Below are 24,164 nucleotides of genomic sequence, written 5' to 3' on the forward strand. Positions count from 1 at the left end.
TGTTGCATCTAAGGCGTGATTTATTGAGTAGTTAAGACTCTAGGAACTAAAAGAAATTTCATTAGGTTCGAAGTGTAGGAGATTAATTGTAGAGCTGGGGTTTTCTTAATTGTAGAGTTGGGGTTTTCTTGTTCCTAATCATCAAGCTTGATTACTTGTAGGCTAGGAGGCTAGGATTCTCTTGGGCCGTTTTGTTATTGTGAATTTGGTTTATACGCTTCTTGAGTAAGTTCCTTGCGGTAAAGTCTATATACCTATACGCAATGGTTTCTTGTGGTCACACTTTTGATCTTTGGTTGTGAGGCGGTAGAAGTACTTTAATTTAACCTCCAGATGATTGGTGTTATTTTTTGAGGAATTATTGTTATATGATGATGAGAAAGAGACAATACTTTTGATATACATAGTATTCAGTCAACATAGAGGTATCATATTGTTAGTAGTGGATGCATAGTCTTTGCATTGTTTTCCTTGGAGCCTCGTTTCTAAATCCTTGGGAGTTCATGAATAAACACACTTTTTGGCATAGGCATTTGTCTACTAATTAGGTGTTGAGATAGATAGTCCTTCTTTAGTAGTCCTTGAAGTAGGGGCTCATTCGGAATTAGAATGTCAAAATAATCGAGTTTGTTTGACGAACCGGGTGAAATTGAAGATTGTTAAGTTTTGAATTCCGTCATAAGGTTGGAAATCATAAGTAGTCAATCATTGATAAACAAAAATTTCCTTTTACTGGAAAAGAGGAATCAATGTGGTAGTTTGTTGATGGTTTAGTTCAAGAGAAGGATGAGTATTTAATTGGTTGGATAAATTTTGATTTTGTATTGCATATCTTAGGGTAATCGATACCATTGGTGATTGGTCAGTATTGGGTTATTTGAATTGAATTTTACTTGGATGTTTAATTTCATAGATGGACGGACAACATATAAGTTCTCGAGGTTTGGAGTTTATTGATACCCTAGAAACTAGATTGGATGCAATTAGATATTCTGTTGTTTGAATACAATTAGGAAGTAAGTGGTGCAAGTCATGATTAATTATCAAATAGTTATATAGAGTTTGGGAGTTTATGAGTAATTGCCAAATTCAATATTATGGAGACAACATCTCATACTAAAAACCTTGGTGTAACTTTGAGATCTGAACTAGGTTTTATGGAGTTGTTAACAAGTGAGACTTTCTTATGGTAATGTCAAGATACTTGAAAAACTCTTCGTGAATGGTATCATACAATGGTTTTTAGATGATTGAAAAAAAATAGTAAAAGAAAAAATCTCTTTGGCTTCGCAGCAGAAATTGTATATTTTCAAAATTACATTTACTTTCGCATAGTATTCCAAGGTTTCTCGTGAAGGAAAAAAATATCGGGTGCCCACAGTGACGAAAAATATTTTGACGACTAAAGGTTGTCACCAATTTCCACTTGTTATGATCTCTCTCTCTCTCTCTCTCTCTCACACACACACACACACACACAACTTTTATTGTATTTTTTGTATGGTTTGATAGCAGAGGTGTGGGTGAGCCTCCTCAAAACCAAAGTAAAGTGTTTACTAATAAATTCTTTAGGTAGAGATTGGATTGATATTTTTTGTGTATGTTGTCGCTCTTCAATTTTTTTGTTCTTAATTTGTGTCCAATTTAGTTTAGGTTGGAGTTGCATTATTTTTTGGGGTACCTTCGGGCATCAACAATTCAACATGCAAGCTTGTTCTCATCGAAGTGCAATAGACATGAGCCGCGGTGCACTGGTCGTCGTGGAATAGTCTCTATGTGACCAACAAGGATTGAATTGTTGAAAATTTATTCTTCAGATTTACTATATGATTTTTCGAATAAGAAAGTGCGGTCACGATCATTTCGCTAGTTCATTAGTAAATAACTTACAAGCATAACTTGACGTGACAACATTGGCAAGCATGTTGCAGTAAATGTGAGGTATATTATTAAGTTTTTAATCTTGGTAATGATTTTCACACTTATTTTTTTGGTTTTTAGTGAAAAAATACACACACTTTCAAAACAAAAAACAAAAAAGGGAGTATGAAAATCACTCCCCATCTCTATTCTTGACCTTTTATTAGTCTTATGGTATCAATATTTTATTTTTTGATTTGTCTTAATCAGAGAATTTAAGAAGTAAAATAGTAAGACCAAACATTTTTGAGAAAATACTAAGGACGAAATTAGTTTGAACAAATATTTTATTGAAAAAGTTTTTTTGGTGAGCCCTTTTTCTAAGCTTGTTTCATCTCTCTCTCTCTCTCTCTCTCTCTCTCTCTCTCTCTCTCTCTCTCTCTCTCGCAATGGCGAGGAAGCAAAGGGTCCTGGAGTTCCACGCTAAAAACTCTCTCTCTCTCTCGCATTGTGGGTTTAATAGGTCCAGGATGCAATGAAGATCAGATGATGTTGTTGGTTACTGGCGTATCAAGACATGGCATTTGATATTGGCAATATGGTTTAAAATATTGTGCTATACATTTGGTAAGGTACCTTAACACCTAATTTCCAAGTTGCTCCAGCTTCTTACTCGTCTTTCTCTTACTGTTTTTTTTCAACAGATTCTTACCGTCAATCATATCCGTCCAACTGTTTGGTAATTTGATTATGAGTGTTGCTATATGTACCGACCACGGGGAGGGAAAACGTACCGACGGCCGCCGGCGGGCCGTCTCCGGCCACCGGACGGCCGATCCGAGCCGTTCAAAAATTCTAAAAAATAAAACCGAGGGGGTCAACGCGGGAATCAAGGGCATCCGAGGTGTTTAGGGTGCTTGATCAAAGCACCATTTTTTCGTGTATATATGTGTGTGTACAAATATACACGAAAAAAGGGTGCTTTGATCAAGCACCCTAAACACCTCGGATGCCCTTGATTCCCGCGTTGACCCCCTCGGTTTTATTTTTTAGAATTTTTGAACGGCTCGGATCGGCCGTCCGGTGGCCGGAGACGGCCCGCCGGCGGCCGTCGGTACGTTTTCTCTCCCCCAATGGTCGGTACTCATAGATTTTTCGTTTGATTATCCTCTTTTTTTCTTCTCCTAGGTGTCCAAGGTCTTGTTGGTCTTTATTTGGATGCTTATTTTTTTTGAAAATGGTTATGCACAATAGGATTTGGGTTTAGCTAGAACAAATTCCGTCTCACATTCTATTCTTCATTAGGCTTTCTGGAACTTGGATGGAGCGTCCTGAATTTTGATTTCCACTTGGTTTGGTTATTTGATTATTGTATATGCACAAGTAAATAAAACCCACCCAGGGGTTAAAACCAAAAATTAGGAGCACTATAAATATCGTCTCGAATAAGAGAATCTATTTCAATACGGACATGGTTTCTTTTTTTTTTGGGTAAACAACAATGCGATAAGTTAAAATGACAAATAGTTACACATAGGTTTTCGGCTGCTTCTTTGTCGCACCAATTGTTGATGTACCAACAATGAGAAAATAGAACAAAGAGGGAACAGTAGTCTATAACCACTTCCAATCAATGCTCTTTACAGATTTATGCATTTGCTCTTGTAATTAAATCCATCTATTATGTATCATAGTTGCATCTTTAACTTTATTGGAGCTTTAGATTCTTCATTGGCCTGCTGATATACAAATGAAGCGGGGAGACATAAGTGCGTTAGTTCTGCAAGAAACCTGATGCTGTATAGAGGATTCTGACTACAGAAAAATTAGATTCTACCTACATCCAACAAACCATTGTTTGAGATTGGCTGGGACAAATGGAGGAGGGTTACATAGGAATTCAATGATGGATAAAGAATCTGTTGAGCCTATAGGCGATCTGTTAGAAAAGCTCAGCCCATAAAGTCTCCTTAAAACCCAGGTATTAAGGAGAGGGAAGCTAGGGCCTTATAACCAGCATAGAGGGGGCTTGTCCAGGAGATGTGGGACACAATCCAACACGATCTTTATCTAGACAAGAATCACAGGATAATATACATGTCTTATGCTATGCCAGAGATCTAAAACTATGACTATGCACATGTGATCCAAAACAAGTAGGATTAGATTTCATGCGGAAATACTTTTGGGATATTGAATGGATACGTTTGAATTTTGTAAACTATTTCTAGTTCTCAGCTTTTCTCGATTGGGATGGGTTTTCACGACTGGTGTCAATGTTAGCTACCGTAAATGGAAGCAATGGCACCTAACTTGAACACGTTTACAGAATTGCATTACAAAACATAGAAGTGCAACAGCATATGTGTTATATTGTGTGCAACAGCATATGTGTTATATTGTGAGCGTGGATTGTATGAAGTTTCTAATGTAGATATGCAGTCTAATTTGTTTCCATGTGGTCTATCTAGTGGACTTTTTTTTTCTTCTAATTCTAGCCTGCTGTAACAAATGGAACGTAGATGCTATAAATACAAGATAGGTTTTCGAGTACACTAGATGATTGGATCATGGCGCACAATCCCTTGAATAGCAGTACAAGGAAGATGCTCATTTTATGCACAACAGTTTTGACTCATTACTAAGAGAGCTAGGTAAAATGATTGGCAAAAGAAAATGAACTCAAGAATGCAATGCAACTATATTGTTTGGACTTTGTTGAGTGATGGGTGAAGAGAATTACCATAACACTACCGCTGGGCATTATAAATGGCTCTACCATTGTTCCCACCAGACCTGTAACGGGGCAGAGGGACTTGGTCAGATTCTATTTGCATGATGTCCTTCAGAAAGATCGCTAATTTTCCACCCACAGCCCTGGCTGCATTTTGCCAGCGATCTCGGGTGTCCTTGTCAAAATAGGCTAAAGCCTCCGCGAACTGCTTGTTTTGCTTGGGTGTCCATGACAAGCTAGAACTACGCAAAGAAGTGATAGAGCTTGATGCCATTTCTATTAGAGAGCAGATGTAAGAATTCAGAGGATTTCAGTGTATGGAAAGAGATGGAGACAAAAGTGAAAGACTCCACAGAAGGGAAGAAACTTGCAAGAGAAAAGAGTGTGTCCTCAGTAAAGGGTGAAGATTGAAGTCAAAGGGATGATATGTGTAAGGGATTGCCATGACAACTTCTTATACACAAGGGAAAAAGGTGGTAAGAGAGGAACGAGTTGGCAGTTTATTCATTTTTGTGGGCAGGTAAAACAAGATTTGGTTCATTTGCATAGAGGCCACAAGTCCACAACGTGAAAACAAAGCTAAGAAGGAGAAGATATAATAAGAGAATCAAAGAAGAGTGCCAAAGGACTCTTTCTGAATTCCTTTTGAAAAGACTTTTTCTTGTCTTTTGGTAATATCATCTGGAAGTGGATTTCATAGGGAATTCATCAGTGTTTTAAAACAAAGAATTAATCAGCGATTATTAATCGCTGGCTGGGCCTATCCGATTAGGTCTGACTAATGATTAATTGCTAATTACTAATTAATATGCACCGATTAATTGCCGATTAATCCGATTAATCGCTCGAAGGTAGCCGACCGCCCTACTAGCGCCTAGGCCCTAGAGACTTTTAGAACATTGGAGTTCACCCAGCTGGTGGGATTTGATCCATCAATTCTTCCAAGCCTAGCCATTGATATAGATGCGCCAACAATGTGAATCCCTATCACAAGAATAAAATTCACTAAGATATTCTGTTACTTTTGATGGGATCCTAATATCTTCTTATTCCATATTTCCATCAACTTTGCAAAAAACTTTAATCTTCATCATTCTCAGAGTAGGAATTGAATTATCATGGGCGAAAACACAACATGCGATAAAGGATATGGTGATGCAAATAATACTGCAATAGTAATTCCTTGCTGCGAATGAAAGTTTAAAGCTACTAATTCCCTTAGAGGCCTTATATCAGTTTATCCCCTACAGTCTTGCAGTTATGTGAATCTATTTTATTTCGGAATGGTGTTCTATATGCCGGTGGAAAAAAATTGCCTTGGGGCCAATGGTAACAATACGAGCACTTCGACGGGGAATCTATGAGAGCAGAGTTTATTAAATTCTTCTGATGTCCATATTATTCCTTGTATGTACCTCTGCTGACTTAAAAAGCTGAGAATTTTGTGCTTCGAGTTTTATCTCCTCATCTCGAACCGATGTCTTCTTCATACGAAATCTTGAGTTAAACTCAATTTTTTTTGTGGTAAAACCAATGCTCATTTTTTAACAGGTGCTTAATCAAGTTGTGAATCTTTGCCTAAAAGACAGGTGAGGGTAGAGGCAACAGGCAACTTGCTTGGGTCCTTTGCTTTGAGATACTGCCCATGGCCATGCAGGCCGTGGTGGGCATTGGGCACTTCTCATGGGTTATATTCAAGCCAATGCACTGGGAATCCGAATAAAATGTACACCATTGGACCGAAAAAAGGGGTGGTTTCACCGCCGGTGGAAAGAATTTAATTCTCTACCTCAAATTCTAACTTCCATTCAAACGCTGAAAATGAGAAGGAATTCTATGTATCATGATGGTGGATATACTCTAGCAACCCCAGTTTTCTTATGGTTTTCTTAGTTCATATCATGGTGTTCCTAAACTAAGGTGCGATTCAATTACTATTATGGACAAACGAGTAACTTAAACTAGATCAAGGGTGGAACTAGAATTGTTATGAGCATTAGATGCTTATATTCTCTCTCTCGTGAACATGAATGACATTTAAGCTATAGGTTCAGGGGATGACAATGCGTATTGCGACTTCACCTAGAATTTGAAAGCTGGGAGTAGTTTATTGTTTTACAAACCTTAAGCAAGTTTTATTTTTGGTTGAGTGCGATCTTATTGACTGCGACAATGGTCGTGAGGGCCACACAGAGCCGCAGGCTTATTTTTAAATGCAATTGGGTTCGCGTGTCAAGTCCACAAGATTGCTCTACTAAGTCGTTAAATTAAAAAGGAAAATACTGATGGACAGATTGCTCTACTAAGTCGTTAAATTAAGAAGGAAAATGCTGATGTACTTCCTTCTTGGCCAGGTTGGTGGGTTGGTTATGGCTTCTCTCCGCACCATTATGCAGAGTAGAAGAAACTGCCATTCTAAAGAGCCCCACCATGAGCTTTGAAAATGGATTATTGCTAAGAAGCCCATGGAATGATTGGGCCGTAGCCAATCTTGCGTAGGGGAGACGCAGTCAAAGCCTAGAGTTGGTTTCCTTTCGAGTTCACTACTTAGCAAACATCTTTGCATGGCATGTGTAACTCTACTGCACATACATCAACAGATGACATTCAACATGTTTAGGCATTGCACACGCAATAAATGACAAGAAGATTGAGCAATGGGTCCAAGCTCAAACCCATACTCAATGGCACAAAAAAAAAAAAAAAAACTCCCACAAAGAGACAGAGAAGGAGGTAGGGAGTAAGACAATCAACTCATTTACTGTAGCATTTAGTTGGCATAGCCAAAATCAATATCATATGAAATCTAAAGAATCAATAACCAAAATTTTGGATAAATTGATTTCCATTTCCAAGAAATAAAGAAATAAAAAAAATACTTTATTTTGACTATCAAATCGACTATCAAAAAGTCACTTTATAATCTTTTGAATAAAAATTCAAAGCAGAAATTTTGTGACTTATCCTCTTTGTTACAAGCATATGTGTTTTACAAATGATCATTTACCCAAGTTCTTAATTTTTCTAAATTAATATCTAGTTCAAATGGAATATGTCTAGGCTATGGTTGGGTAACCAAGGCTCAAGTCGTGCCGTTTGTTGCCATTGATCGCTTGGAAGAACTATACGGCACGGGTGTAGATAAGACAAATGTAAGCTTGCACAGTTTCCTTGCTCCAAGCATTGGAAAAATCAATAAGGTGGACAATTTGCTCCTTGCATTTGGAGCACCAAATGGCATAGCCACAAGGCTGATTCTTCCATTCCAATATCCCTATAAGACATCCTCGGCTCTTTGTCACAAACAATGCCGCAAGCCTTGTGATCTCCCTCTCCCTCCACAATCATCTTCAAGACCCTCACTGCACATTGAAGACAGAAAAGGGCACATAGGTAGCTAGAGTTGTAGTACAACAATTCTTTCTTTCTACAAAGGAAACAAAGGTTTTCCTCCTTGCAAAGCTCATTGTCCTAGTACCAAACAAAGATAAAAATCAATCATTCAACTAGAGGACAGAATTCTCGAAATTCTCAACAAAAAAGAGAGGACAAAATTTAACACTTTGATTCAAGCTATGCAAATTCAAAATATTAAAAGAAAAGAGTAGGTGATGAAACTTGGATAAAGTTAACTCTTGGAAAGAGTTTTTTGTTTTCTTTAAAGCCCAATAAAAAAAGAAGAAATGAATATCCATTGGCCTCTATTTTTAGAGCTCCTCCTCAAGCTTTTGACTTCAGCACTACAAATAACACACAAATATGGAAAAGGGTATACCTCTGAACCCAGTCCCCGCAGCAGGCGCCACAGAGTGCAACCACAAGGGTGGTTCTCACACATCATTAGTACTTGTTCACAAAGAAAGCAAAGGTATTACAGATGATTTTGCCTCCAAATAGGGTACACTTTCTTGGGGCGTATTCATGTTTCCATCTCATTCTAGTCCCTCCGATTTAAGGGACTCAAGCAACGTTTTCCACCAATAGTTTTTGTCATTTTTCGTATTGAGGATTGTCTTCACCAATGGATTTTGACCAAGGCTCAAGTCGTGCCATTTGTGGCCATTGAAGACTTGGAAGAACTCCACGATGCAGGTGCAAATTAGACAAATATGAGTTTGCACAGTTTCCTACTACGAGCATTGGAAAAATTGATAAGTTGGACTACTTGCTCCGTGCATTTGGAGCACAAAATGGCATAGCCTTGCTGTTGATTCTTCCATTCAAATGTCCTCCAAAGCACTTTGTGGTCTTCAACACTTAGTGTAGTCTTGGAATATTTTTAAGCTTGTGTTAGTAGACCCTAAACTATCAGATGCTGACTATCATACTGAGTTCAATTCACAAAATGCATATCTTGAAGAATACTCCATCTCTACATTTTCTTATAGAGACTACGAATTGATTTCCGCTTGCTATTTTATAAATAAAACATACATGGGAGACTTTCATGACTACCAACACTACCATGAAGCCGCTCAATCATGCTAGGCTCTTTTATCACATACGATGTAGTCGTAGAAGTAAACCATTTGTTTCTTTTCGACAAAGGAAACAAACGTTTTCCTTCTTTCAAACCTAACCTCATAATCCTTGTAGCAAACAAAGATAAAAACCATCATATAACTAGAACTCACCTTTCAATTGGTGGACAAAATCTAAAATTTCTTGTTTAATTTCAATTTATTAGTAAAATGCCAAAATTCAAAATTAATAGCAATTTTGTTGCATTTATATACTTGCCCTCTTTGAACCACTAGCTTGGGGGGGGGGGGGGGGGGGGGTTGTAAAAGATCCAGAATCTCTCATACAAAAAATCTAGGATCTTCGTTTTAGTTTTTCATAATGCTATAAAAACTCCCACATAGTCTAGAATATTTTATTCAAAGTTCTACATTGTACTCAAAGTTTTCATACTTATTTCAAAATTCCATAGATACGTCAATATTCTCGTTTTCTAAAACCTTTCAGATTAAGTTAGAATTTACTCTCCCATTTTCGAACTTTCTAGATATATTTAATCATAAATATTGGCAAATTATTGTGGACTCCAAAAAAATAAAAAGAAAGAAGAAGAAGGGCCATTGACGTGTAGATACAGATAATCCAAAGTAATTCCCACCGGTTGATACCCAAATCATTAAATTCACTTTTAGGTAAGTCAAAATTTTATACTAAAAATACTTCTCCACCACTATTGATGAGTATTGATCAAATATCGGCGTTGACCGTTGACCACTGACGTTGATTGTAGAGTGTTAATTAAAAAGAGTGTTATATCTTAATGAGAATTACGGTACAATTTTCTTTACCTAGTGATAAAAAGCCCCCAAAAGAGCCTTTGTTATCTTTATTGATAACCGATTCAATCTCACTTGCAAAAGCATTTTACGATTGAAGGGTAATAGTCGTAGTTTTGTATTGAAGGGAGAAGGCAAGAGGCATCGACAAAATCTACAATTCTTGTAGAAACCTAGAGGCCAAAGATGGGCATGTTAATTTCCACTTACGTGACACCAGCAAGTAGGGGTGGCAAATTGAACCTAAACCCACTAAGAAATCCAAACCTATCTATTAAAAAATAGACCAAACCCAACCCATTTATTAGTTGGGATAGAATGGGTTCAAACCCATCTAACCCATTTATTATTGGGTTTTAATTGGGCCTCAATTGGGTTAATTTAAATGCCCAATGAGTCATAAACATTACCCAACAAAAAATAGACGGAGGCTACGGTTTGTGGGGTGTTTGACTTGTAGGCCGAGAATGAATGGATTTGGGTTTTCTTCGGAGCTAGTCATTTTCCAGTTAAGGTCAGTACACACACACACACTCTCTCTCTCTCTCTCTCTCTCTCTCTCCATTGAATGAGACCCCATAGATGTTTATTGTACAGTTTTCGCTTCTGTTTCATTTTTTTTCCAATGGAAAAGTCTATAATACACATCCCTTAAAAGGGTGTACTATATGCACCTATTTTATGGTTCATTCATAATATTCTAGCGTGTTTCGTAACTTTTGTTCTAGAATTCATAACTTTTCAGCAGTACAATTTGTAATATTTTCATAATGATTCATAACATTTTGGCGTATCTCTGAAAACTCTCGTTTTTGTCAAGCGTGCGCCGAGCAAGGCGCGGATGCGATTGCAAGCGTTGGTTGGTTGAGTGCGGGCGTGCTAAGACCTGTAGCGCCTAACTTTGGATGAAGATTGTCGTGAATCTTGACTTCTAACTTGTAAGCGATTGCGTGTGATCCAAAGGGTAATGATCACAAGGAGGTTCGTGGTTTGCTACACGGTTGTGGACTTAGAATTTCCTAGTCGTATAGAAAATGCGTAAAACGTAAAACGTAAACTTTGTTACACCGGGATAATAAAGTGGTACAAGAAAAGTAAAATTCAAACTACTTAAAGAAGTAAGTTCGAATGGGGTTTGAGTACGAGGTACTCGATAGTCTACTTTGCTGAAAGTAGGAAATTGTTTGTAAGCGCTGGGCTTTGATTGGTGTTGGACCCCTTTTTCATCTTGTGAACTTGTATTTATAGACACATCATTAAGCTGATTCAGACCTAAATCCGAATTTTGCTTTGCTCCACAGGCCAACATGTGTCCCAATGCAAGACAATAGGCAGTTTCTGGCAGTTAACAGATCATGGATGATGTGGCAATAACTCCCCACTTCCTCATTTTGTGCTAGCTTGACATGTGGCCAATTGACCAAGTCAATTGGCCTTTGAACTTTGAAGGGAAATAACTACCTCCAACAAGTGACTAATTCTCCTTAATTCATGGGCCTTGCTCTTGATCCAAAATGGTTCCATCCTCCATCCTCCATGGGCCATATCTCCTCTGTATGAATGAACAATTGGACCCAAGAACACTACAGAAAATCCATGGCCCAACACGCTTTTCAACCAATAATCACATAATTTTGGCCCAATTTAATTAGTATCTAATTAAATGGCCATTCAGTGCTAGTCCAAGATTTGGTGCCAAAAACGGGCATAAACATTGCCCCCCCATGCCTTGATTCTTGACTTTTAGGATCAAGGCATGTATAAAAAAGAAAGTTGTTTTTGGCATCCAAACAGTCCTTGAATCCTGTTTTAAGCATACCTTATTTTGTTTACCTTACCTATCTAGTAGGCATTTGGCATATTTATGTTCCATTCAGGCCTTTGACAATATAAGATCTATCTTCAAGCTAGAACCATGAAAGACCCGACAAAAAGGCCTAGAAATATGTTGAAAGGCCTGAACTTTTTCTTAGAATGCTTATAAATGTGGTTCAGGCCTAAACAAAGAGCTCAAAGGGCATTCGTCTTTGCGAAAAAGGCCTTTATAAATCAATAAAGTCCTGTGTCCAGGCCTTGTTGTAGATAAACCATAGCATCATGAAAAGGACTAACAAGAACTAAAAATTTAGTGGAAGGCTTGAACCTCTGCTTTGAACTGTCAGGCCCACTCAAGGAAACGAAAATGCCTCCACCTCTACAGAAAAGGCCTAGTAAAACTTTAATAAGGCCTACTCAATGACTGATAGGCCTTGGTCGGACATTTTAAAGATGCTTGTTCGGCCCATGAAGGACTTTTCTTTGTTCTTAGCCCTTCTTGACACCACTTTGGCATTTTTGTGTAAGCCAAGTGAATAAGATCCGCTTTTGATGTGCCCCATAAATCCAATACGGGCGTAGTTCCACAACTTTAAGGCCTACAGTTGGCCTATGCTTGTAATGCCTTTTGGCGGTTTGGACAATGCCAAAAAGGCCTTCATTAACAGAGGGAGGAGGGGGATCTCCGATTACAAATGATTTGTTATCAAGCCCTGGAGTGTTGTCGGTTTCCTCTTCTTCATTCAATTCCTCTTGCTCTAGAACGGGTGTGGCATGCAATTCAGACCTGGCCATAGGGCTGATGGTAGGACTAGATCGTTCTTGACTTGTATCACTACCCAGGAGTGAATCTGAATGTGGTGGCCCTTCAGATGCTTGAAATGACTTTTTAGAGGAGAGAACGAGTTGATCTTGCCTCATGGGTGGATTTTTCATGTTTTGGCCTATCGCAGGTTTGAGATCTTGCTCCCCTTCCATTGCAATGGACCTATCTTTTCGCTCCTCCGAGCATGGGAATAACTTACCAACCAAATTTTTTTGTAAAACTCCTGAATGTTGGCTGCTGTGATCAGGCCTGAAACTGTTGCCACAATTTGTATCATCCAGGCCTTGCTGCTGTTCAGGAATCCTTAAATGACTGAACTGAGACTCTTGGCCCCTGAGTCGAAGTCTTTGGCCTCCTTGCCCCCCGAGTGCAGGGTTGTTGGAAGCTAAGGGCTGAGACAAGCCTGGAGACTTGGTGTGCTTGCTGGAAACTTGTTGAGACTCTTGCCCCCCGAGTGTAGGCCTTTCAGAAGTTAAGGACTGAGAGAAGCCTCCACCTGAAGTGCTTGTTAGAAGCTTGTTTAGACACATTCAGGCCTGAAGTTTGGCCTAAAGTGCTAAATTGTGACACCAGTGGTGGAGAATTAGTTGATATCCGTGCTAAATTGTCTTCAAAGGCCTTTTTGGATTTGATTAGACATTCTTCAACCATACGCAAACATTAATCCCAAGGATTATTGAATTCCTGTGATAGTCCTTCGTTGGATGCAATAGTACATGATTGAATGCCCATATTTTCTTCACCTTGGCCCTCAAAGGTCTGAGTAGGAGGATCATCAAGCCCACCATTTCGGAATTCATGTTGTTCGGGCAGGGCTGGATACATAATGCTTGAATAGCCACGTGACTTGGTACTAAAGAGACCATTTACCTCATAGCGTAATTGGAGATCCTCTTCTTCAAGTCTGTCAACTTCATCTTCAAGCCCTTGAATTTCATCGTTGTAGCAATTTGTGCTTCAAAAAACCAATCCTCCGTAGGATTGAGTCGACGCCTCTCACAATCAAGGCGATAGATTTCATCTTCAAGCTTGTCGACTTTATCATCGCGCCAACAAATTTCTTCTTTACATCGCCGAATCTCAACATCCAATTCAACGTATTGAATTGACATGCGAATGAATCAGCGTAATACCCCTTGAAACGACTAGGGTCCCACCAGGCGTGCCAATGAAAACTCTCGTTTTTGTCACGTGTGCGCCAAGCAAGGCGTGGATACGATTGAAAGCATTGGTTGGTTGAGTGCGGGCGTGCCAAGACCTGTAGCGCCTAACTTTGGATGAAGATTGTCGTGAATCTTAACTTCTAACTTGTAAGCGATTGCGTGTGATCCAAAGGGTAATGATCACAAGCAGGTTCGCGGTTTGCCACATGGTTGTGGACTTAGAATTTCCTAGTCGTATAGGAAATGCGTAAAATGTAAAACGTAAACTTTATTACACCGGGATAATAAAGTGGTACAAGAAAAGTAAAATTCATACTACTTAAAGAAGTAAGTTCGAATGGGGTTTGAGTGCGAGGTACTCGATAATCTACTTTGCTGAAAGTAGGAAAGTGTTTGTAAGCATTGGGCTTTGATTGGTGTTGAACCCCTTTTTCATCTTGTGAACTTGTATTTATAGGCATAACAGTAAGCTGATTCAGACCTGAATCCGAATTCTGCTTTGCTCCACAGGCCATGTGTCCCATGATGCTCCTTTTGTGAATGCAAGATCATAGGCAGTTTCTGGCAGTTAACAAAGCATGGGTGATGTGGCAATAACTCTCCACTTCCTCATTTTGTGCTAGCTTAACATATGGCTAATTGACCAAGTCAATTGACCTTTGAACTTTGAAGGGAAATAACTGCCTCCAACAAGTGACTAATTCTCCTTAATTCATGGGCCTTGCTCTTGATCCAGATTGGTTCCATCCTTTATGGGCCGTATCTCCTCTGTATGAATGAACAATTAGACCCAAGAACACTACAGAAAATCCATGGCCCAACACACTTTTCAACTAATAATCACATAATTTTGGCCCAATTTAATTAGTATCTAATTAAATGGCCATCCAGCACTAGTCCGAGATTTGGTGTAAAAAACGGGCATAAACAATCTCGTAACCTTTATACGATTTGTAACTTTTTAGCAATACGATTCGTAATATTTTCTCTATAATTCGTAATATTTTAGGGGGTTCATATGATACACACCCAAATAAAAGGTGTGTATTGTAGCATTTCCCTTTTCCAATTAATAGCTCGGGTTTTGTCTTTCAATTCATCAATTTGGAGAAGGAAAACCAGAACAACGATTCACGAAACATGTAAAACAGATACGTAAAATATTAAAAGTTCACGAAATTTCCTACAACTTGCTGCTCGTGCAAAATTATGAGTTTCGATCAAATTTTTTTATTTTTTCGATTCCGATTCCTCTCGTTGAAAAGAATCAATAAGTCACAAAAGTTTGACGTAAAACAAACAAATGCAAAAAAAAATTTGAATAAGGACAAAAAAAATAAGTCACTCAATTTTTTCGTGTGCTTTATAAAATTATTATTGGTATATCTGAATTTTACATTTTTATCTAAGATAAACAAAAAAGAACAAAAAAAAGTAAAACTGTAATTGAGTTAATGAACGGGGCGGGTTTGATTTTAAATAAATGGGTCAGGTTGGATATGGGTAGTTGAACTCATAATTAAGGGAAAATGACGGCCAAATAACGTATTTTGATAATTAATACCCGCTAATGACATTTTCAGCATTAACAATTGTTCTTAGCATGTGCTTGATGGGTATTAATTATCAAAATACGTCCTGGGCCGTCATTTTCCCCACATAATTAATGGGTCTAAATAGGTCAATGACCTATTAAAGACCTAACCCACTTACAATTCCCTTTACCCAAAATTTGGCTTAAACCCGCCTATTTGACACACCTACTAGCAAGTAAGAGGACGACTGTTATTGGACCTGATTCAATTTTATTAGTTCCTCAGCGTTGGTCTGCTGGGTTGATACATACGGCTTGATTTATGTTGTAAAAAATTACACGACCATTGCGGTGGTTTTCTTTGTTTGAATTTGATCGATGGTGTTTGAAAGTTAAACTTCCACCCGTTGAAGTTATACGGTACTAAGTTATAACTTACGTGGGCGGAAGTTTCATTAGTTTGTTAGCATGAGCAGCAACTGCCTCAACATCCTGAAATCACAACTAAAAGGAGTACTCCTATCACTTTGTTTCTTCACCAAAACCAAACTGTCCCTTTTCCCATACCCTCACGCAAAGCTCAGAGTTTCATCTTTCTCATCAACCATAACTGCAAAAACTGCAAACCTAAATGGCAATCTCTCTCCAAAAGAGCAAGCTTTCCTCTCACTCTTCAAGAATTGTTCCACCATGAAACATGTAAACCAAATCCATGCCCGCCTTGTCCACACAGGCCTTGATCAGAACCTGTATCTTGTTGGCAAGATCATTGTGTTTTGCGCCGTTTCGGACCGTGGTTCAATGGATTATGCAGTTTCTGTTTTTGAAAACATTGAGAACCCAGATGGGTTTCTTTGGAACACCATGATTAGGGGGTTCGGAAGGACGAGTCGAGTCGGTGAAGTTTTCGATTACTACAAGAGAATGCAAGAAAAGGGAGAAGTAGCAAACAATTTCACACTCTCTTTTTTGCTAAAAGTGAATGGGCAACTGGGATCAGCTATGTTGGGAAAGCAATTGCATTGTTGTACTTTGAAACTTGGCCTCGAAACCCACGTGTTTGTGAGGAACACTATCATTCACATGTACGGTTTGTTGAGGGACATTGAAACTGCCTGCCAACTGTTTGAAGAAATACCTAGACCGGATTTGGTAGCTTGGAATACCATCATTGATTGCCATGTCCATTGTGGAAAACATAAACAAGCACTTGAGCTGTTTTCAAGAATGTTGAGAAGCAATATAAAGCCGGATGAGGCGACGTTGGTTGTGACCCTTGCAGCATGCTCTGCGTTGGGTGCATTGGAGTTTGGGAGGTGGATTCACTCAATTATTGGCCAAGCTACTCTTTTCGACGGCGTTTCAGTATGTAATGCTTTGATTGACATGTATGCAAAGTGTGGAGCAGTTGAAGAAGCGTACAGCGAATTCAATGGGATGAGTAAGAGGAACATAGTATCGTGGAATTCCATGATTTTGGGGTTAGCAATTCACGGACATGTTAATGAAGCATTGGTGCTTTTCTCGGAACTGTTAGAAGATAAGCTTGAGATACCAAATGGTATTACTTTCTTAGGCGTTCTATGTGCTTGTAGCCACGGAGGGATGGTTGACGAAGGAAGAAGGTACTTCGACTGTATGAGGAAAGAATACCATATCCAGCCAACAATAAAGCATTATGGATGCATGGTGGATATTTTGGGCCGAGCTGGGTTAGTGGAGGAGGCTTATGAGTTGACAAGGGGCATGCCAATGGAATGCAATGCAATTGTTTGGAGGACTTTGTTAGCTTGTTGCCGGTTGCACGGTAACGTTGAACTAGGGGAGAAAGTAAGGAGGCACCTTATGAATTTGGAACCAGACCATAGTAGTGATTATGTTCTTTTAGCAAACACGTATGCGAGCATGGGTCAGTGGGATGACATGGCTAGAGTGAGAAAATCAATGAGAGAAAAGGGAGTACAAAAGCTGAAACCTGGGAATAGCCTCGTTGGTGTGTGTATCCCAAGTTGACAGAGACAGCCGGGGCTTTGGTAGAGACTAGAGAGAAAAGTTTACTGTTCAGATGGAGCCGTGAAACCTTTGTAGGATGATTTGCAATGTATCAAGTATTTTAGAATACATGGATTCATGAGCTCTGGCAAGAAGATAGGTGAACATTCAACCATATAGTTATGACAAACGGGTCACAGTATGAAAAGGTACATGCCAATGTCTTTTCTCAATATTGTTTTGTAAAAGCCTTAACTGAAGTTCAGATCACTTAACATGAACAAGATCAAATTATGAGATTTTCTTCTCTTTATCGTCCTTCAAGTTTTGGATTTCAGCATCTTTCCTTGCTTTCACACTTGCATTAAACCCTGGATACGGTTCATAGCCAAAGAACGATTGGAGAGCCTGCAAGAAACCAACAATTACCGCATATCCAGTCTAATCTTCAACTCAAACTAGCCATTTATTAACCTATAATTACCAACTGTACATATTTACCTCGAGCAATACAAAATAAGGAACCATCAGGAGGGCCTGAGCAAAGTTCTCTACCAGAGGTGGCGATCGTTTCTGTCAAAAGATTATAAGTATGGATTATCTGACAGGACATAGGTGAGATAAACAACTGTCAATATTAGGATTATTTACCTCAAAAACAACATGGCCAATTAGCTGCGTAGTCCAACAGAATAACTGAACCCCCAGAACAACCTGAATAATTAGTTGAAATAAAAACATCAGGGTTAACATCGAATGGCAGAGAAAATTAATCTAGAAAAGAATGAGGTTAGGTCACATAATGAAGGAAACCAAAAAAATGTCAGAATTTGAGCAATCAGTCAAGAACACAGTTTATCACCTCAACCATTGGGGGAACCAAAAACAGAGGAGGTTCAAAATTTTAGATATTCAATTACGAAGGAACAATGAGATGATAAATAAACATATGTGCGTGAACTGAATTCTGTCACAAACCTCTGGCAGACTATGTGGTTCTCATGCTAACTAACGGTACATGGCATCATGAAAACAATACACACTGACAACATTTTCCACGTTATTACCATCTCTAAAGTTTGAAGAAAGCTCTATGCAATTTCGGCAATGCCTGTTTCAGAGTTTTAGCCGTGAAAAAATGTCCGAAGGTGTAAAGGTCCCCAAACTATGAATAGAGTACTTTCTCTCTAATTTTAGCGGGAATAACATCCCATAACAGGAGCTAAGTATACTCGAAGAGTTGCAATTGCTCTAGATGCTCTAAAATAACAAAGTAACTTACTCAAAAAGCTATCTCATGACAAGACATAGACATGCAATTGTACGAATAACTCTGCGTACTAATGTCCTTTAGTAGCATGGGTTGTCCAGAAATTTAAGTTTTAGTTTGCCCCATTTTAGGTTAATGTTAGACCTCCTAAAGGATATAGCTTCATGCAGTTTTTGAGCAAAAGCATAGAAAGAATATATATAAGCTAGTACATTACTACTCAAATTATTTCAAGATGAGGCTACTTATTTAGCATTTGCAAAATCGGTTCTCTATTGACATCAGAGAAAAGGCGTCAGCAAATCGACTTTTAAACCACAGAATCATAGCAGCTGGTATTATTAGAATATCAATAGAATGAATTGAAAACTTACATACCAGAAACACACAAGGCAAGGTCATCTGATGGACCATGAATTAAGGTCAAAATCAACAATAATGCATTTGTAAACTCAAACAATGTTAAAAAACCAACAAGTCAGAGAAACCGTTTCTTTCTTTCTTGACTTCTAGCTACTGCTTTGGCGAAAGAGGGCATATCAAAGTAAGCTGCCAATTGTATTTTAGATTGCATTAGAAGGCCAAAGTGACACCAACACAAAATCGAGGCTAGCGACTTTTCTAAGCTGTCGAAACCTGTTGGGAGATTGTTGAACAGATATAGAACTCTTTGAACTGAACAGGATACAGCAATTTATTGAAAAAGAACGACATATCTGCTATGCCCGTCCTTTTCCACTAATCAACTTTTCACATCATCTGTTAAAGTAAGAACTTAGTTTTAACGAATATATATATGCATATATACATATACATATACATGTGTGTGTGTGTGTGAAGCGTTGGCAAAGGGATTTCCCTAGGTACTGAAAAATGTGGGAAACAATGTAATATCATCATTTTAGCTGTTCCTATCCCTCCACACTTCCTTGATCCAACCACAGCCTAAGCTTCCAAGGGCACCCAATGTCCAGAGTCCAGACTCATAATTAGTTGGCCTATCAACCATAAAAATGGCTCAATCTCAAAACCGAAAAACAAACTTCAAAACTAACCTCTGCTAGAAGAGCAAAACTAGTTAAGCAACTGATCAAAATCTGGTCAAATACTTTATCTCAGTAAAACACACTTTCTGTTTTCTTCTTTTATTCAATTTCACAAACACACACGATTGCTTTTACATAGCACTTAATCGAGTTCTAGTTTCAATCCATATTTGTGATTACATCTATGGGATCATTGGCCAACCCAAAAAAAAGAAAAAGAAAGTACTCCGCAAAAGAGTAACTGAGAAAGGAAAACCACACGTGGCGATTTGGGACTGCCCCACCATGTAGGATCCCTCGTGTGACGCAGAATGGAACCCACCATTGCCTCGTACGACGATTTGAGTTGTTCACTCGAGTGCTTATTCATGCCAAAAATTAGGATGATCGGACAAGGCTCGATCGAATCATATTTGTTTGAAGAGAAATAAATAGATCGAGTTTGTGCACACATTAGCCTATTACTCTTGTGACAAATATACTTCGTTCAGATGGATGCTGATGTCCAATCAACCTCAGTCTTTGCATGGACGGTAAACCCATCGAGATAACAAAATAAAAAGCTTGAAAATCAAATGAGACCAACCACGGTCTCATTTGCGTCGCGTAAGAGTCACATCACAGGATCTTGATTAAAAAAAAGACAGCAAGAGTAAAGAATAAAGATACACCAAAAAAGTACATACGCATGGAGAAAAAAGTTGATAAAGGAGAACATTACCTTCCAAGCCAGAGAAAACCCAAGATGCTTAGCCAGAAGACTAGCAGAAATCCAACAGAACAAACAGAGGAAAGCAGCCAAAGAACCAGCTTTCCTATCCAAACACACATAGTACACAACATATGTCATGGTGAACGGAAGCCCAAAATTTGGTACGAGGCCAAGGCAACTCTGGAAAGGGCAATCAAAGAGAGGAGGGGTGAAGTAGAACAGCACAAGAAAAGTGAAGAAGATTGGCCAAATGAACAACATGTGTATCCATGTGTTCACTTGGTTGCTATGGTACGCTCCGTGGAAGGCGTATTGCCTCTCCAGATCAAACAACCCGTATTTTCCCATTTCCAGAGAGAGAGACAGAGAGAGTTAAAGAGAGAGAGATGTTGGGGAACGTAGTTGGGTATTTGAAGGAAAAAGGAGATGAAGAAGAGAGGGGGAAATGTGGGGGAAAAGGGAGGGGAGGGAGATGGGTATTTAAAGGGAAAAGGAGATGACAGAGTAAGAGAGAGGTGGAAGTGTGGGGGAAAAGAGAGGGAAGGGAGATGGGTATGTAAAGGAAATGACAGAGTAATGCTTAGGATAGAAAGTGAGAAAGGAGAAATTGAAGATATTTTTTTCCTCTGCATTTGTTTGATTATTCAATGAAAGCAAAGTGAGAAAAGGAAATGAGGAAAGGGACGGTAAACATATTCTTCCCTTCCGATTGTTGGATGAAAGTAAAGTGAAAAAAGGATAATCACGAGGAAAGGAAGTGTAACAGTCTCGAGGGTTAGTCCAGTTGATTGGTAAGTTTGCCTCCACAAGTAATTTGTGTTCTGTTGTTGAATCAGATTGTAAAAAAGTAATTTTTTGTGAAATTCCTAATCTTAGCTTGGGTAGTCTACTTTTGACCGGGCCAAAAATGAGATTAGTTGATGTGCACGTAAGTTGGCCGACATACCCTAACCGCAGGGGGAAAAAAAAAAGGAAGTGTAACAAAAAGTAAAGATGAGATTTTTTTGTGCTTCCCACCCTGTAATTGTTTGATTCTAGTAATAAAATGAAAGCAAAGTGGAACAAATCTAAAGGAAGATTTAAGAAAAGCTAGAATCCTCCCCTTACTTATCCTCTGTTGTTCTTTCCTCTTTTCCTTTCACTTCTATTTGTTGAAAACCAAAATGAAAAGTTTATTATTTGTTTTCATAGCATTTTCCGTTTGTTTTTCTTTGCAAAACCTAAGGAAAACCAGTACTTAGTACTCCAGTTTCTTCGCTGTAACTTCTCTTTTATGGTGCAAAATAGGAGTATTTTCTTGTAAAAGCTTTTGCTGTTAATTTGGTTAGAAAAAAAAGAGTATAAATTAAAAACTTTTTGTAACAAGTAAAATTAAATATTTTCCTTTCACACGTACAGTACAGTACAGTACAATATCGTTTTCCGAAGTCGTGTTTGATTCGTCATATTGACTGATAATTTATTGCTCACTCTGATCAATATTGACTGATAATTTATGTGTTTCACAACTCAAGCTAGACTTGGACTGGACACTAAAACGTAGTGTTCTCTTCTTCAACCCAACCCGATGGTCCCCATCCTTCTCTCTCTAGAATTCCTAGAATCCCCTCGTCCGTCCACCGTCCTTCTATCTCTATCTCTATCTCTCTATCTCTAAATTAATCAATCTCTGGTCTACTGCATCAAATCTATCAGATCCGTTAATTTTTAGAGTCATTCTATCACTACACTCACACACTCATACTTACAATAAGGGTGGAGTCCGCACACACTACACACTACACACCAAGTGTGTGTAGGCCCCACCCATTACACATTAAGTGTGTGTAGGCTCCACCTTTATTATGAATGAAAATGTGCAAATAAATGTGTGAATGAATATGGTGTTAGAATTATTGTAATTTTTAACTCCACAAATGGCAGTAAAGTAAGTGAATACTAGTACGATATGAAATTGCCAACTCAGTGGGGTCAAAGGCAGAAGATTCTTGTTAAAAATGTCATTTTTTCGATAAAAAATAGTTATTTTTTAAAATACTTAGATAAAAGTAAAAAAAATTATTTTTTCGATGCCTCTCGTTGAGACGAATCAATAACTAACAAAAGTTTGACCGAAAACTAACAAATGCGAAAATAATTTAAATAAAGATAATTTTCAGATTTAAGTTAAATTTAAGTTAAGACCAAAAGAACGTACCCTGACATATGCTTTATGAAACTAGTTGTTTTACGTCCATTTCTTTATAAAACATTGCAAGAAGTTAGTAGTATTTTTAAACTGTTGACCGAAAAATGAAATCAGGAAAAATGTTTTCCGTGAAATTATTTTAACTGGACAGTATTTTAAATCACAGAATGCTTTATGTCAAAATAAACAGAGTTTCAGTACTTTCTTTCTTATTCTTTTTTTCTCCCTTTTGCCTTCTCTTTCCTTAGCTTAAACACACCCTGACTTTCAAACAAAAAAACAAAAAAAAAACACCCTGATATCCACACGAGTCTCCCTAAAATTTGGACCAAATTGGTTTATTTAGGGTGTGCGGTCGGCTTCTTGCCTTTCTTTGATTCCGTTTAATCTTTGTTGCCTTCTTCAGAGATTAATAAAATCTTTTTTGCCTAACAAAAAAAGGAACCAAATCATCTGAAAAGTTACTTTTCTGCTTTAACAAGCTCAATTCAAAATTTTCAATGCATCGATCAGATTTCTTATTATACATTTTTTATATTCAAATATTCTTTGTTTTAAATATTCCTTGTTCTAATGTGGATGCCCTTAGAAAAACAAGAGACAACTCTTTCCGAAGAATCTACCTTTACTTCGTGGTTAGTAAAGGAAAAGGATTATTCCCGAGGAAAAAATAAATGTTCTAAAACACACTTTATTACTGAAATATGTACTGCACGTTATCCATCTTCTTCTTCTTCTTCTTCTTTCTTCTTTTTTCTTTTTTCTTTTTTATTTATGGTAATACAAGGTGTTTGTGTAAGTTCGTGTGCACTTCAGACTAATTCTAATAGCTCTTCTCATAACTGTTTCACACGCGTATATGTGGGGGTGAGATGGTCCCAAGAGTTCTATTGAAAATCAACTATACCATCCAAACGCCTTTACGTGATGGCTCCAAAAATTGTCGGTAAAAAGAATCAAACATAAGACTTCAGCGAAAAACAAATCCCTAAGTCCGAGACTAAGATCACTCATCACCCAGCCAACTTTTTGGGTTGCGTCATGGCATCCTATCTTTTCCCACGGATCAAAAAAAAAAAAAAATTCCTATCTTTTCCCCTTCAAAAAATCCCTGTTAGGTGTATAATTCTTCTTTTGTTCATGATGACACGGTGGATATAGAGATCAGATTTAAGGTCTTCTTTTGTTCATGATGACACGGTGGATATATAGATCAGATTTAAGGTTGAGAGATTATTCAGTGTCCTTGGGACACCAAGCGACGGTGCCCCAAGAGCATTGAATAATTTTTCTGAGATTGTAGAAACCTAGCATTGCTCTTCTGTTTCCTGGTCATTTTTTCTGCGTTTACTTGACTTTTATGGCTGGGCTAATATCGGAATTACTATTTGACCCGAGTACCAAACTCTGGTGTATTCTTTAATAGCTTCACATGGAATTCTTTTTTTGTTTCGAGTTTTTTCTTTAGCATTTTTACCACTTCAAAAAGCTCAATTTATTGACTTCATTCCTTTTTCAAAATGGAAGTGCTTTTCATACAAAATGAAGTAATTTTTTCCTGAGTCTTCTCTTGCGGATTTTCTGAATCCTAGACTAGATCTTGGAAAATTAGGGTTTGAGGCCGATGGTGTAAGCATGGTTAAAGAACATAAAGAAAGATACCCCAAGAGATTGGCCTAGTGCTCAAGATCCAGACTTAGCAGCAGTTTGCTTCTTCTTCTTTTTAA

At 38.1% G+C, this 24,164-nt stretch overlaps 2 protein-coding genes and 1 long non-coding RNA gene across 3 annotated transcripts; 1 reads left to right on the forward strand and 2 right to left on the reverse strand.

Annotated features, from left to right (window-relative positions):
- Positions 1-3,278: 3,278 nt before the first annotated feature.
- Positions 3,279-5,317, reverse strand: LOC131336284 (uncharacterized). The gene is made up of 2 exons (XR_009202773.1): positions 4,604-5,317; positions 3,279-3,599 (listed from the first exon to the last, which is right to left on the reverse strand). It is a non-coding gene; the product is annotated as an uncharacterized LOC131336284 (long non-coding RNA).
- Positions 5,318-15,697: 10,380 nt separating this feature from the next.
- On the forward strand, positions 15,698-17,520 carry LOC131336273 (pentatricopeptide repeat-containing protein At4g21065-like). The gene has a single exon (XM_058372061.1). It carries the CDS (start codon positions 15,698-15,700, stop codon positions 17,240-17,242), a length of 1,545 nt encoding a protein of 514 aa, XP_058228044.1. The 3' UTR covers positions 17,243-17,520.
- On the reverse strand, positions 17,368-20,822 carry LOC131336276 (2-hydroxy-palmitic acid dioxygenase mpo1-like). Its single transcript, XM_058372065.1, has 4 exons — positions 20,259-20,822; positions 17,873-17,935; positions 17,723-17,794; positions 17,368-17,629 (listed from the first exon to the last, which is right to left on the reverse strand). The coding sequence occupies exons 1-4, from the start codon at positions 20,595-20,597 to the stop codon at positions 17,513-17,515; spliced, it is 591 nt and encodes a 196-aa protein (XP_058228048.1). The 5' UTR covers positions 20,598-20,822; the 3' UTR covers positions 17,368-17,512.
- Positions 20,823-24,164: the final 3,342 nt, after the last annotated feature.

This window comes from Rhododendron vialii, chromosome 8a (genome assembly GCF_030253575.1).
Source record: "Rhododendron vialii isolate Sample 1 chromosome 8a, ASM3025357v1".
Classification (NCBI taxonomy): Eukaryota; Viridiplantae; Streptophyta; class Magnoliopsida; order Ericales; family Ericaceae; genus Rhododendron; species Rhododendron vialii.

Coding starts and splice junctions, on each gene's coding strand:
- LOC131336273 (XM_058372061.1), top strand. CDS start 15,698: ATGAGCAGCAACTGCCTCAACATCCTGAAATCACAACTAAAAGGAGTA.
- LOC131336276 (XM_058372065.1), bottom strand. CDS start 20,597: ATGGGAAAATACGGGTTGTTTGATCTGGAGAGGCAATACGCCTTCCAC. Junction 17,936..20,258: donor GGTTTTCTCTGGCTTGGAAG/GTAATGTTCTCC, acceptor CTAATTATTCAG/GTTGTTCTGGGGGTTCAGTT. Junction 17,795..17,872: donor TTGGCCATGTTGTTTTTGAG/GTAAATAATCCT, acceptor ATCTTTTGACAG/AAACGATCGCCACCTCTGGT.